The 15029-nt window shown below is 40.5% G+C and overlaps 1 protein-coding gene across 1 annotated transcript in view; it reads right to left on the bottom strand.

Moving 5' to 3' along the window:
• Positions 1 to 12050, bottom strand: part of SPMAP2L (sperm microtubule associated protein 2 like) — a 104614-nt gene extending 92564 nt beyond the window's left edge. Inside the window, 3 exon segments of the mRNA XM_057503241.1 lie at positions 5985 to 6016; positions 7162 to 7188; positions 11586 to 12050. Of these exon segments, the coding sequence (XP_057359224.1) occupies positions 5985 to 6016; positions 7162 to 7188; positions 11586 to 12050 (524 nt within the window).
• Positions 12051 to 15029: the final 2979 nt, after the last annotated feature.

Raw genomic sequence — 15029 nt, 5'->3', positions numbered from 1 at the left:
ATAAAACTGTTTTGCTTTATGATTCATGTGTTCAGTGGAGTAGCACTTTTAATTTCCTTCAAGAACTTTTCCTTTGCATTCACAATTTGGCCAACTATTTGGTTCAAGAAGCCTAGCTTTCAGCCTGTCTTGGTTTTCAACATGCCTTCCTCACTAAGCTTGATCATTTCTAGCTTGTGATTAAAAGTGGGAGACAAGCAACTCTTCCCTTCACTTCAGAGGCCATTGTAGGATGATTAATTGACCTAATTTCAAAACTGTCATATCTCAGGGAATAGGAAGGCCTGAGGAGACAGAGAATGGGGAACGGCAGGTTGATGGAGCAGTCAGAACACATACAACATTTATCAATTAAGTTCACTATCTTATATGAGTGTGGTTCATTGCACCCCAAAACAATTACAATAGTAAAATCAAAGATCATTGATCACAGATTGCCATACAAATATAATGACAATGAAAAAGCATAAAATATTTCAAGAATTACCAAAATATGACAGAGAGATACGAAGTGAGCAAATCCTGTTGGAAAAGAGACTCGAATAGATTTGCTGGATGAAGGGTTGTCACAAATCTTTAATTTACAAAAAATGATATCTGTAAAGCTCAATAAAACAAATTATGCCACAGAGATCACGAAAAAGATGGTGGAGTTGGAAGGCAAGGCAGAAACTTCTTCCCACATACACACCAAGGAAGCAAATACAGCAAATATAACTAACCCTGAGAATGAAGTGAAGACTGCAGGACAGACCATCTACACCTGAAAAGGAAGATAAGACCACATAGAGAAGGGTAAAGTGGCAGAGCCAGAATCAAGTGGGACCCAAGCCTCTCCCAAATCTGAGCTCACAAGCAAGAAGGAGAGGAATGGAGCAGGGAGGGGATAAGCAGGCAGGAATTCTGCACACCTGGCCCTCTGCACACCTGGCCCTTCCCTCTGCTCTGGGAAGACAATTTGACATTTCATTGGGCTTTGGAGTCATAGCAATCTGGGAGGCTGAGACTCCCATTGCTAGTAGAGGACACACATGTTCTTTTGGTCCTGCTGAGAGCCAACACAGAAACAGCAGTTTGAAAGATTTACCAGCAGCAGGAAAGGTGCCAGAGGGGTGGGGTTTTGATGGAGCTCTGTCCAGAGGAGAAAGGGCAGGTCGATGAGACTTCTTCAGCCCTCACTTACCCTAATTGGTCAAGTACTTGCAGGAGTCAGCTCCAAATGCTCCATCCCCCTTACTGGTGGCTCAGCCAGGAGGAGTTTCCCTGTGCCCCCACCTTGGCTCAGCAGTGGTCAGACTATGCTACCTGGAAGGCAGAGGGAAGCTTTCCCAGCTTTTCTTGCACTCTCTCAGCCCAACTGGGGAGGAACTTGCAGGAGCCAGCTCCAAAAGCTCCTTCCTCCTCATTAGCAGCTTAGCCCCGCACTGCACTCCCTGAAAACCATCCTATCCACCCCAGCAGCCCGGCAGCTTTGCCATTGCTGCTAGGCAGGCAGAGAGTGGCCCCACCCACAATGATCCCAGCAGAAGCACTGCTCACAAAGGGACAGCAGAGGCAGCTGCCAGACACAACAGACTGAGATAAGCCACTGCTGGAAGACAGGCAGAAAGGTAGCCCCAACCCACAATGATCCCAGCAGAAGCACCTCTGCATGGCTCACAAACAGCCTCAGCTTGCAGAGACCAACCACTGACAGTAGATAGGTAGAAATCCCACCAACAGCAACAGTGGCTCTACCACAAAGGGCAACCAGGCAGAGGTGAGCAAAGTCTTGAGCTTCTGGGCACCACAGGACACCTTCTTCATAAAGCCATTACTCTTTAGATCAGGAGACATAGCCAATATATCTAATACAAATGAATAAACAGACACCCAACAAAATGAGGAGGCAAAAACTACAGGAGAAGACACCAGAAAGAGGGCTAAAGGAAACAGAGACCACCAACTTCTTGATAAAGATTTCAAAGTAACAGTAGTAAATATGCTCCCGACCTGTGGAAAAGAATAGATTACCTCAGGGAGAACTTCAATAAAGAGATATAAGAGTTGAAAAAGAGCCAGTCAGAGCTGAAGAATACAGTAACCGAAATGAGAAATACAATGGAGGGAACGAATAATAGGTTACTGCAAGTAGAGCAGACAATCAATGAAGTGGAAATTAGAGAACAAGGAAACAATGAAGCTGGGGAACAGAGAGAAAAAAATAATCTCCAGAAACAAGAGGATAGTAAGAAAGCTGTGTGATAGCTCCAAATGAAACAAGATTTGGATAATAGGGGTACCAGAAGGAAAAGAGAAAGACAAAGGAGTAACAGATCTCTTTGAAGAAATAATTTCTGAAAATTTTTCCATTCTGGGCAAGGAAATAGACACCTAGATCCTGGAAGCACAGAGAATCCCTAACAAAGGGAACCCCAGGAAGACAACAGCAAGACATATAATAATTAAAATGGCAAAGATTAAGGTTAAAGAGAGATATTGAAAGCAGCTAGAAAAAGGCAAAAAAAACTACTTATAAAAGCAACCCCACAGGGATATCAGCAGATTTCCCAGCAGAAACTTTACAGGCTAGAGGGGAGTGGCATGAAATACATATTGAAACAGAGGGACTTTCAAGCAAGATGACTCTACCCAGAAAAGTTATCATTCAGAATTGAAGGAGAGATTAACAGTTTTCCAGATAAACAAAGTCAAAAGAATTCACCACCACTAAACTAGACTTACAGGATATGTTAAAGGAACTTCTGTAGATGGAAATTTCTTAAGCCCAAATATTTTTCATCAGTGAAAATAAACCTACAGTAAATGTAGTAGACGAATTCCTAATAAAGTATGAAGTAAAAAAAAAAAAGAAAAAAACCCAAAAGTAGTAAAATCAACTAAACACAAAATCAGTCAAGGCATACACAAAAAATGCAGATTATGATATCTAACACATAAAGTGTGGAGGAGGAAAAAGAGCAAAGTTTTTTAGATTGTGTTCAAAATAGAGCAACAATCAACTTAATAGAGACTATTATATATTTAGGAAACTATCAATGAACCTTATGGTGATCACAAACCTAAAGCCTATAACAGATACACAAAAAAAAATTTTTAAAGGAGAAATCCAATCCCGATGCTAAAGAAAACCATCAAATAACAAGAGAAGAGTGTAAGAGAGGAAGAAAGGATCAGAGAGGAACTACAAAAACAACCAGAAAACAATTAATAAAATGGCAATAAGTACATACCTATCAATAATTACCTGAAATGTAAATGGGCTGAATGCACCAATCAAAAGACACAGAGTGGCAGAATGGATAAAGAAACAAGACTCATCTGTATGCTGCCTACAGGAGACTCATTTAAGACTCAAAGACATATACAGACTAAAAGTGAAGGGATAGAAGGAGGTAGTTTCATGCAAACAATAGAGAGGGGAAAAACAGGAATAGCACTACTTATATCAGACTAAACAGATTTAAAAACAAAGACAATAACAAGAGACAAAGAAACACATTACATAATGATAAAGGGATAAGTCCAACAAGAGTACATAACCATTATAAATATCTATGCACAACACAGGAGTACCTAGATATGTAAAACGAATACTAACAGAATAAAAGAGGGAAATAGATTACAACACATCATTGTAGGAAACTTTAACGCACCACTCACATCAATAGACAGAACAACCAGAAAGAAAATAAGGAAACAGAGGCCCTGAACAACACACTAGATCAGATGGACTCAACAGACATATAGAGACCATTCCATCCAAAAGAAGCAGGAAACACATTTTTCTCATGTGTACATGGAACATTCTTCAGAACAGATCATATTATAGGACACAAAAAAGAGACACAATAGATTTTTTAAAGATTGAAATTGTATCAAGCATCTTTTCAGATCATAATGGTATGAAAGTAGTAATAAATTACATAAAGAAAATTTAAGAACTCACAAACACATGGAGACTAAACATGCTTCTAAATAACCAATGGATCAATGAACAAATCAAAGAAGAAATCAAGTAATATATGAAGACAAATTAAAACAAAATTATGAGAGTTCAGAATATGTGGGATGCCAGAAAAGTGGTTCTAAGAGGGAAGTATATAGCAATACAGGCCTACATCAAGAAATAAGGACAATACTACATGAACAGTCTAAACTTGCAACAAAACCAGAAAAAGAACAAATGAAACCCAAAGTTAGTAGAAGGAAGAACATAAAGATCAGAGCAGAAATAAATAATATAGAGAAGAATAAAACAATAGAAAAAAAAGCAGTGAAACCAGGAGCTGGTTCTTTGAGAAGTTAAACAAAATAGACAAACCCCTAGCCAGACTTACTAAGAAAAAAAGAGAGGACACAAATAAACAAAATCAGAAACAGAAAAGGAATAGTTACAACTGACACCACAAAAATACAAATAATTATTAGAGAATTCTATGAAAAATTACATGACAATAAATTGGACAACCTAGAGAAATGGACAAATTCCTAGAAATGTACAGCCCTCCAAGCTTGACCCAGGAAATGCAGAAAATATGAACAGATCAATTACCAGTTACAAAATGGAATTGGTAATCAAAAACTCCCAACAAAAAAAAACTCCAGGACCAGATGGATTCACAGCTGAATTCTACCAAACATTCAAAGAGCTAATATCCATCCTTTTTAAAGTATTCCAAAAAGTAGAAGAGGAGGGAATACTTCCAAACTCATTCTGTGAGGACAGCATCACTCACATGCCAAAACTAGGCAAAGACAGTACAAAAAAAGAAAATTATAGATCAATATACCTAGTGAACATAGATGCAAAAACCACTTAACAAAATATCAGCAAAATGAATTTAAAAATACATCAAAAGGATCATTCATCATGACCAAGTGGGATTTATTCCAGAGATGCAAGGATGGTACAATATTCATAAATCAATGTGCCACACCACATTAACAAAAAGAAGGATAAAAACCATATGAGCATCTCAAAAGATGCTGAAAAAGGATTTGACAAAATTCAACATCCATTCATGATAAAAACTCTCAACAAAATGGGCACAGAAAGTACATACCTCAACATAGTTAAGGCCATATATGACAAATCAAAAGCTAACATCATACTCAATCATGAAAAGCTTAAAGCTTTTCCTCTAAGACCAGAACAATACAAGATGTCTATTCTCAACACTTTTATTCAACATAGTACCTGAAGTCCAAGTCATGGCAATCAGACAAAACAACGAGATAAAAGGAATCCAAATTGGTAAGGAAGAATTAAACTGTCACTATTTGCAGATACATAGAAAACCCTAATGACTCCATCAAAAGATTATTAAAACTAATAACAGGATTCAGAAAAGTTGCAGGATACAAAATTAATACACAGAAATATGTTGCATTCTTATATACTAACGATGAACTAGCAGAAAGAAAAATCAGGAAAACAACTCCATTTATAATTGCATCAAAAAGAATAAAATATATAGGAACAAACCTAACCAAGGAGGTAAAAGACCTTTACTCTGAAAACTATAAGACAGCAAAATTACAGAAGACACCAATAAATGGAAATCTATGCCATGCTCATGGATTCAAAGAATTAATATTGTCAAAATGGCCATCCTGCCCAAAGCAATTTACAGATTCAATATAATCCCAATCAAAATTCCAACAGCATTTTTCAAAGAATAGAACAAATAGTTCTAAAATTCATATGGAATAACAAAAGACCCTAAACAGCCAAAACAATCCTGAGAAAGAACAACAAAGCTCGGGGAGTATTATGCTCCCTGACTTCAAGCTATACTACAATGCTACAGTAATCAAAACAGTATGGTACTGACACAAGAACATCAATGGAACAGAATAGAGAGCCAAGATATAAATCCATGCATATACAGTCAAATAATAAATGATAAAGAAGCCATGAATATACAGTGGAGCAAAGACAGTCTCTTCAAGAACTGATGTTGGGAAAACTGGACAGCTACATGCAAGAGAATGAAACTGGATTACTGCCTAACTTCCATACACAAAATTAAACTTGAAATGGATCAAAGGCCTGAATGTTAAGACATGAAACTATAAAACTCTTAGAAGAAAACATAGGCAAAAATCTCTTGAACATAAGTATGAACAATTTTTTCCTGGACACATCTCCAGGAACCAAATAAAACTAAAAGGCTTCTGTACAGCAAGGACCCCATCAGCAGCACAAAAAGGCAACCTACAGTATGGGAGAATATATTCATAAATGATTTATCCAATAAGGGATTAACACCCAAAACACAGAGAACTCATACACTTCAACACCAAGGAGGAAAAAAACAAATAACCTGATTTAAAAATGCACAGAGGACATGAATAGACATTTCTCCAAAAAAGAAATACAGATGGCCAACAGGCATATTAAAAGATGTTTCACATCACTAATCATCAGGAAAATGCAAATCAAAATCACAATAATATATTACCTCACATCAATGAGAATGGCCACTATCCAAAAGAAATAATATATAAGTGTGGGTGAGGATGTGGAGAAATGGGAACCCTCCTACACACTTTTTGGGAAAGTCAGTTGGTGCACCCACTGTGGAAAGCAGTACAGATGTTCCTCAAAAACTAAAAATAGAAATACCATATGACCCAGTAATTTCACTTCTAGGAATTTACCCAAAGAGAACAAAATCCCTGATTCAAAAAGATATATGCACTCCTATGTTTATTGCTACATTATTTACAATAGCCAAGATATGGAAGCAACCTAAATGTCCATCAATAGATGAAGGTAAAGAAGCTGTGGTACATATATACAAAAGAATATTATTCAGCCATTAAAAAAAAGAAATCCTCATTTGCAACAATTGATGGATCTAGAGAGTACTATGCTTAGGGAAATAATCCAGGTGGAGAGAGACAAATACCACATGATTTCACTTATTTGTGGAATATAAATACAAAGCAAAACAGAATGAACAAAATAGCAGTAGAATCATAGACACTGAGAAGTGACTGGTGGTTACCTGGGGGAGAGTTTGGGATAGGTGGGTATGGAGGGTCAGGGGAAGGGGCACAAAAATTCTCAATCATAATATAACTTGGTCACAGGGATAGTAGCACAGCATGGAGAATATAGCCAATGATTCTGTAACATCTTTCTATGTTGACAAATAGTAACTGCACTAGTGGGGGTGAGGATTTAATAATGTGGGTTAACTGTTGAATCACTGTCTTGTATACTTGAAACTAATATAAGATTGTATATCAACTATACTTCAATTTTTAAAAATGAGGTATGCCTATAGGTTTTTTTTTTCTTTGTTTGTTTTTGGGTTTGAGATACTAGATTCTATTTTCTGGAAACATCAAGCAAGACAGGAAGGAACAAGATTGGAAGGAAAATCAAGGCTTCTGCTTCAAAGTACCTTACATTAGAGATGCCTATGATATCCAAATAGAGATGTCCAGTGGGCAGTCGAATACATTAGTATGGGACTCGAGAGAGAGTAGGACTAGAATATATAAATTTAGGAGGCAGCAGCATAGAGATGCTATATAAAGCCATAAGATTAGATATTACCACCTAGGGGAATAGCATAAGTGAAGAGAAAACGGGTCAGAATAAAGCCCTTTAGAGTTCTGGAAAACAAGGAGAGTTCAGCAAATAAGCCCCAAAAAAAAGCAAGCAGTCAAGTAGATGATAAACTGGGAGACTGTGGCATCCTAGAGGCCAAGAGAAGGAGGTATATGTTTCAAGAAGGGAGTTGTCAATTGTATTAAATGCTGTCAAGAGGTCAAATGAGATAACGCTTATACTACTACTACTAAGGGCTAATATCTACTGAGCACTTATCATGTACCACAAACTAAATGGTGTACAGGTATTAATTTATTTAATCTTAACACCCTAAGGAGAGAGAAGGGACCACTGAATGTGGTGGTACAGAGGTTGAATGAAGAAATCTTTCATTGAACAATAACTGCTAAGTCTTGACTTATTCCAGGCACTGTCTGAGACACTGAGGATGAAACAGTGGAGAATACAAAGGTTCTGCTTCCTGAGAACTTAATATATATTGTAAACAAGCAGATGTGTACAATAGTCAGATAAATAATTTAAAGAAAATGAGCTGGCCAAAGTGTGTTCTTTTTGACAGAGTGATCTAGAATAACTTTATAAGGAGGTGACAAATTCTTCAGGGTAGAGTGTGCTGGCAGAGCAAAAAGCAAGAGAAATGATTGTGAGGTGGGAGCAAGGAAGCCCATGTGGCTAAAAAGCACAGACAGTGGGTAGAGTGGCAGGACATGAAGCTGGGAAGGCAGGCAGCAGCCAGACCATGTGGGGCCTGGTAGGCCTGCTAAGGATTTAGATTACAAACTACGTGGGATAAGAACCCCTTCTGGAGAGGTTGTGAGCAGGAGAATTGCATATAATTTGTGTTCTAAGGGATCCCTGTGACCACTATATGAACAATAAACTGCGGGGGAGAGGGAGCAGGCAAGAGTAGAAACAAGAGAAAAGGCAGAAGCTACTGCAGAGGACCAAACAAGAGATGATAGTGGCTTAAAAAGATGATGGAAGTTTAGATGTAAGAAATGGTCACAGCCATGTTATATTTCAAAATTAGAGTCTGCTAATGGTTTGGAGGCAGGGTGTAAAGAAAAACGGGTGTCAAGAATGACTCCAAGGTTTTTGACCTGAGCACCCGTATGAATGAATGCCATTCGCTGAAATGTGGATCAATGGCGGAAGAGCAAGTCTGAATGTGGAAGTAAGAGTTCAGCATGGACATACTAAAATTTACCTGCCCGATAGATATTCAAGTAAGGATGTTAAATAGACAATTGGTTATAAAACCCTGGAACTCAAGGGAGAATTTGAAGCTGGAGATAATTTGAGAAGTTACCAGTATACAATTGAAGCCATGGAACTGATAATATCACCCAGGAAACAAAGAGTGTTCTAAAGAATCTGAGAGAACTGAGCCATCATTACTTTAATCCTGAGGCTGGGAAGAAAGGGAGGATCTAGCAAAGGGAATGAGTCAAGAAAAATCAGTACAGTAGGATGACAATGAAGGCAGTGGTATCCCAGAAGTCAAGTAAAGACTTACAAGAAAGAGTGAGTGAATGTGTCAAGTGAGTAAGACAAAGACAAAGAATTAACTGTTGAATCTGGCTGTGGGGAAGTTGGGGTTCCTATGGCCAGGACCCTCACTGAACTTAAACCACTTGATGATGTAACTGGCCTGTTGCTAGGCTATGCTTCCACACCCGTAGGCAATAAGCTATTATTACACTATATAGAGAGAGCTCGGCCCAGTGCTCTGGGTGGAGGCAGAGACCCTAGTGCTTGACCTACTGCCAGGAGAACAAGCCGGGTAATAAACCCTTTCACCCCAAAGAAATGTTCTACTGTCATTTCTTTGGTCACACTGAATCCACAGTGATCTTGACGGGGGCTGAAACCCATTGGCAAGACACTGGCAAGGCAGAGGTCATTGTGACCTCAACAAGAACAACTTCAGCTAAGTAGAGAAAATGAAAGCTCAAGTGGGTTCTCAAAAAAAACAGGTAGATAGGATATGGAGATGACTTACAGACAACTATTTTGAGGAATTTTTCTCTAAAGAGGAGAGAAACAGGAGTGGTACTTATGGCACATGGGGTTAAAGGAAGGTTTGTGGTTTTTTTTAAGATATGGACCTATTGCTGCATGTTCATGTGCTCATGTGAATGACTCAGTGGAGAGTGGAATAAAATGATGCAGGAGAAAGGGGGAATAATTTTAGGAGGAAAGCTTGAAAGTTATATGGGATGGTATGCAACACTCAGGTTGAGAGAATGGCCTTTAATAAGAACAATGACAGTTCATCCATTATTAACAGAAGAAAGGATAGGGTATATATATGTATGCTTACAGCTGCTGATAGTTTGGTAGATTCCATATTGGAAAATGAATTGATTGGGGAAATGTCATATGATTGCCAAATAGCCCTGAGAGCCCACTTGAAGTTCAAAGTCATGAATTTAAAGATCAGTCAGCATGGTTGTTTTTCTCTTGTCATCATCTGTTTTTCAAGGGCATACAAATACTGTGTTTTACTAGGTAAGAATGATAGAGGGAGAAGCAAGAGTGTTAAGGACATTTGCAAGGGAGTGATTCTATGAGTGGACCGCGGACATAAAATAAGGAGAGACAGAGGACATAGGGCAGTGATACGTAATTAAAGATTAATAGCATTGATTGGGTGGAGATCCCTTAGAAGCTGAAGAATTGATAGAGGAAGGTGCAAGGAGTGAGTGAGCTGGAAAGATAGGACACGGTCAGAGATTAGAGTGTTTGAAATAGAGATTTTGGAAATGATGCAGCAATTGATATTATCAAAGGCTAGGGTAGTGGGTACCCAACATGGGGTAAAGGACCCCATTACTCAAAGTAAGAAGCCTAGTGGATCATCCATATGGATATTGAAATCTCCAGGCATGCTGACAAGGTTGGCAGTGGGAGAAAGGCAGCAACTAGAGAAGTTTGGTAGAGTGGAATCAATAAATTGCCTCAAAAATGTGTGAGGTAAAGTCCTCAGCTGTTTGGGTGTCAAAGGTGTGAAGGCTGGAGGAGAATAAAGAAGGCATTTAGACTTCTTCTCAGAGATTGGGAGAACTTACTGGATGAATAAAGTGGGCTTTCTAGGCAGTGCCAAGTGACCAACTGAGATTTGTGATCATGAAATTTAAATAAAAGAAGTTAATATGATTGTGTGACTTTGTACAGCAAAAGTAAGCTGCCCAGGTGTAGGCAGAGGGTGGGTGGCTGGGTTTAACCAGGGTTTGGGTTTTGCCAGAAGTATGGCAGATAGCCAAAAAGCCAATGGGATGATGGAAGATGTAACTGAAATGATAGACCATAGAATGGAGACTGAAAAAGGAGTCATAAGAGCATGAGATTTAAAGTGGTCAGCCAAGGGACTGGAAGCCCAATGCGGACAAAGGATTGTTTTGGGTTAGGTCATTAATGAGGGGTCATAAGTGAGTTGTAGTCAGAGCAAAGGATGTTTATACCCAATTCTCATCAGCCCTGTTACAGCCTGTGAACTGGTGAGGACTGAGCATATAGTGAACACTTTCAGTAAATGGACTCCTTGTATTCTTGCTCAATCAGTGTTCCATTACTACAGTTTTAATAATGTACAAGCTATTATTTATTGAGTGCCACCATGCGCCACTGACAAAAATATCCTCCCTTCAAGGCTCCCTCCCTTTAGTAATGTTCAAAGTGGCAGCCCAGATAAATGCAATAACTAACTGTAGAAGAGAATTAAGAAGAGCTAGAAGGTCATTAGATCAAAAGGACAGAGTAAAGAGATTCATTTTCTCTCATTACCAGTCTCAATTTCCTATTGTGTGTGTGTGTGTGTGAGGTCCAAAGATAGACGACTGCAAAGTGAAAGGAAAATAACAGTTATCTTCCTTTAAAACAAATGAGCATGCAGACCTTCACACTATGCTCCCACTTCTAGATGGGGTTGCTCATTGCCTCCGGAGCCCCACCACCTACCGCTCTGGGAAGACATCGGAATCCATTGCAGGAATCTGGTCACCAGAGATGGGGCGACCATCACAGCGGCTCTGCGAAGCAACTCGGCTTCGTGGGGCTTGTGGTGGGGCTTGCGGGGAACATGCGGCCCCGGGGCCTTATGGGGTTGGTGGAGCGTGTGGGACTCGGGAGGCGCATGGGGCTCGTTGGGCTCCTGGAGCACGTCGGGCCCCTGGGGCACAGAGGGCTCGTCGGACTCTTCGGGAGTATACGGTTCGTGGGGTTCGTAAGCTCTGCGGAGCTCCGGTGTCTCACAGGACTCAGACTCCTCGTCGCCGTCTTGCAGGCCTGGCTCCTCCGGCTCCCCCGGCTCCTCGGGTTCCTCACACTCCTCAGGCTTGAGGACGTCGAAGAGCCTGAGTACCAAGGGCTTCCGGCGGGCTTCGTAGTGAGCAGTTATATCTGCCGTGTCACACCAGTCGGACAGCGCGTAAGGGCCCGGAAACTCCTGGTTCTCCATCGGCGGAGAAGCTCCCGCCGCGCTGGCCGTTCGGGCGCCGTTTGCCTCCTGCGCGACTGCAGGCAGAGGGGGCCACCCGCGGCCGCCCAGCGCTCCCCCGCCCGGAGCCCCCGAGCCCCGCCCACCCACGTTCTCCGGTTACTAAGGAGACGCGCCGCGCAGCTCGGGCCTCCACCTCGGGGAAAGGCCGCAGGCGCGTCCGCGGAGCGCGCCGGTCTCCCGAGCAGTAGTTCCTGGGCTCCCGCCGCAGCTGTGAGTTCTTTGCCTGCCGAGATCCCGGGGACCAACCTGTCAGCTTCCGCTCTAGTTACAGCACCGCTCAGCAGACCAAGTCTCCGTTAGGTTTCAGAGGTTCTCTGACACAGGCTGCCATAGGCCTTTGTCCCCTAATCATGCTGGGAGGGGATGCCGCAACTGACAGTTTGCATCACCTTCTAGTAAATGCACAGGTAGGATAGGACTGGGTGTGGGAGGAGGTGACACCAGGAAATCACTTGGTCCAAGATTAACATTCAAGAAAAGTTTTAAATTGAGAATTTTTACTCAATCTCCACATGAAATTCTACAATCACAAAGAAACACTGACGGGATTAAAAGAGAAATATATTGATCTACAACTTGTGTCTCATTACAGGGCACACTGTCTACTGAAGTGCACTATATTTTTATAAATCCAGTAGTTGTAAACAGCACAACTTTCAGTTCAATGTATTTGTGTGTGTGTATTCATAGCATTAATTGGTTAAATCTGATATCGTTTGAATAGAATACACCAGAATTTGTATAACTCTGTCTTTTGCAACCCCCTCTCTTTTTTTCTCATTGTACCAAGAAATTTAAAAAAGGTTAAGTGGCCTTGGACCTTTCTCAATCCCTGAGGAATGCTTTCAGCTAATTTTCATGGCCATTATGGTATTATAGAGAAAAGAAGTAGTAGAGTTTCAGCTGTATGTTTACTTTTCAATAAAGTGTTAAGGAATAGAGGCGTTAAGAATAAGTCATCTGTCCAAGTACATGGTAAACCCAAGTACACTTTTTGTACATTGTAGAACACCTTGCATATACTTTGTCTCATAGATATGAAAACTTAAAAGAGAAAAACTGGATCGTGGATGTCATCTGGAATGGAAAGAGAAGAGATTGACATATATAAATCAGGAAATCTGCTCCTTCAGACACATTTATGATACAGACCTGTGGGAAAAGGAGAAATAAAGCTATCCTCGGGGAGTTTTAACTCAATGAAACATCAGGGAAAAGTTACGTAAATTCAATTCAAAGAGGCAGGATGACCATAAATCAGTACAACTAGTCTAGTCCACCATTAAATGGAATGCCTTCAAATACCCAAAGAATGTCAATGGTAAGAGGAGCTTCTGCCCACAATGGATATACAGAAAGAAATCCATTCTGTACATCTGTACATCCTAGTGGCTATGCTGGTTCAAAAACTATAGTAAGGAGACAGACCAAAGCTAACAGACTGCAAATGGTACAACCAGTTCTTCAGGATGAACAGCCAGTTATCTTGAGATGGCGTGTGGCCTAATAGCACTATGCAATAACAGATCCATATTCACCAGGCAACTTTCTGATATGACCCAGCTTCCCAGGGAGTTTGTTTACCAAGAGAGATTAGAATCATATAGAATGAATTCTGGACCACATCATAGTAATATATTCGCATTTTGATTTTGTACACCAACCTCATGAATCTGACTTATGTCTTTCTTGGGAGAAATTTAGGAATCAATCTTGATCCTCTTTCCCTCACCCCACTCCACAATTCCAATATATCAGCAACTCCTATTCATTCTTCACATAGGTCTTTAATCCATCATTTCCTTTCCATCTCCTGTCACCATGACAGTCCCGGACACCATTATCTCTGCACTTTGCAATGCCCTCCCAACTGGTGGTGTGACTTGGCCTACCTCCAGTTATGACACTCCAAACTGTTTAGAATAAATGCCAAGCTTTTCCTTGGTATCTGGTCCTTATTTCTCTCTCCAACTACAGTATGTGCTATTTCTCCCTAACTGACTACATTCCAGTTTCCCTATTCTTCTCCAACATGTCAAGCTCTTTCCTATTTCAGCCTCTTCCTATACCTGACCCCGCTTCCTAAAGCCCACTTCTCCCCCTCTTCACACACTAGCTCTTTTCTATCCTTTAGGATTCAGCTTAAATATTACCCACTCAAAGAGGTCTTTCTAGCCCACAGTAACTCAAAAAATGTTCCTGCCATTATTTGCTATCTCAGATTCTTGCTTCAACACAATTTATAATTATTGCATAGGCCTCCCTAGTTAGAATGTAAGCTTCTTAACAACAGGAACATTCTGTTCTGGTGGCTGGTGTTTGCCCAGCACTGAGCAGAATGAATGAATGTAGATAGTTATTATTTAGGTTGTTTGCCTACCTAGCATCCTTTCCCTTTTCTTCCAAAAATAGGACTCCTCCTTTCTGTGGAGAACACATTCCATGCCTCTTGAGGAGGTTAATCCTGCTGCCCCCATTAGGTTTGGGCAATATGGCTGATTGGTTCAGGGATAAATATGTGACCCCAGCAGAGCCTGTCAGTGACCCTCTATGAGAAGTGCTGGATGGCTGCTTTAAAAGAGAGGGTCCATTTTACTCTGGGATCATGAGATATGTGAATGTTGTAGGCTTGGTATTGATAGCTAGCAGTCCCTTGCAGGGGAAATCTGAGAAGGAAGCCAAGCAGACTTTAGCAGAGCCAAGAGATGAAGAGACAGCCTTGTCATCTTTGAACCCCTGAATTAACCCATGCCCAGATTTCTCAATATGGTGAACCAAAAAAGGCCCCTTTTCTGACACACACAGATTTGAGTTTCCATCATTTTTAATGGAAAGAGTTCTGGCACATCATTGGTGTTCAGTAGGTGTTGACTAAGTGAGTTAGTGAAAAGACAGATCCACACTTAGTGTGCTAATGACACCTGATGCCAGATTGTG

This window comes from Manis pentadactyla, chromosome 5 (assembly GCF_030020395.1).
Source record: "Manis pentadactyla isolate mManPen7 chromosome 5, mManPen7.hap1, whole genome shotgun sequence".
Classification (NCBI taxonomy): Eukaryota; Metazoa; Chordata; class Mammalia; order Pholidota; family Manidae; genus Manis; species Manis pentadactyla.
Note: the sequence above shows the minus strand (reverse complement) of the source record. Positions and strands in the feature narration are given on the sequence as shown.